Source organism: Colobus angolensis, unplaced genomic scaffold (assembly GCF_000951035.1).
Source record: "Colobus angolensis palliatus isolate OR3802 unplaced genomic scaffold, Cang.pa_1.0 Scaffold64, whole genome shotgun sequence".
Taxonomy (NCBI): domain Eukaryota; kingdom Metazoa; phylum Chordata; class Mammalia; order Primates; family Cercopithecidae; genus Colobus; species Colobus angolensis.
In genome coordinates, this window is record NW_012120043.1 from 3,288,267 (window position 1) to 3,288,705 (window position 439).

General features: G+C 56.5%; 1 protein-coding gene across 1 annotated transcript in view; it reads left to right on the forward strand.

The window, feature by feature from the left end:
* TLE6 (transducin-like enhancer of split 6) overlaps window positions 1–430 on the forward strand; it is a 30,965-nt gene extending 30,535 nt beyond the window's left edge. The window contains exon 8 of the mRNA XM_011964123.1: window positions 143–430. Within this exon, the coding sequence (XP_011819513.1) occupies window positions 143–294 (152 nt within the window). The 3' untranslated portion in view covers window positions 295–430. The remainder of the gene's footprint in view (window positions 1–142) is intronic.
* The last annotated feature ends 9 nt before the right edge of the window (window positions 431–439 follow it).

Below are 439 nucleotides of genomic sequence, written 5' to 3' on the forward strand. Positions count from 1 at the left end.
AGGAAGATTGCTTGAGTCCAGGAGGTCAAAGCTGCAGTGAGCTGAGATTGCACCACTGCACTCCCGCCTGGACAACAGAGCAGGACCTTGTCTTTCTTCGAAGAGACAATGCTTCATGCTTGAGCTAACGGGTAGAGACCAGGGGTGTGTGAGCACTACCCCAGTTCACTGCCCACTGCCCCCCTCCAGGTGCCCGAGACGTCCCCAATCACGTGCTGTGACGTCTCTTCCAACAACCGCCTCATTGTCACAGGCTCCGGGGAGCACGCCTCCGTGTACCAGATCACCTACTGAGGGGCCTCGCTGCTGTCATCCAACTCCGGCTCCTCTTTGCATCCCCCTTTTTTTTTTCTCCCCCAACCAGGGGGTTCATGGTGGAGGGAAGTGGGAAGGATCTTCTATGGCATTGCACGATCCAGTCTGTGGTGTACAGACTGAC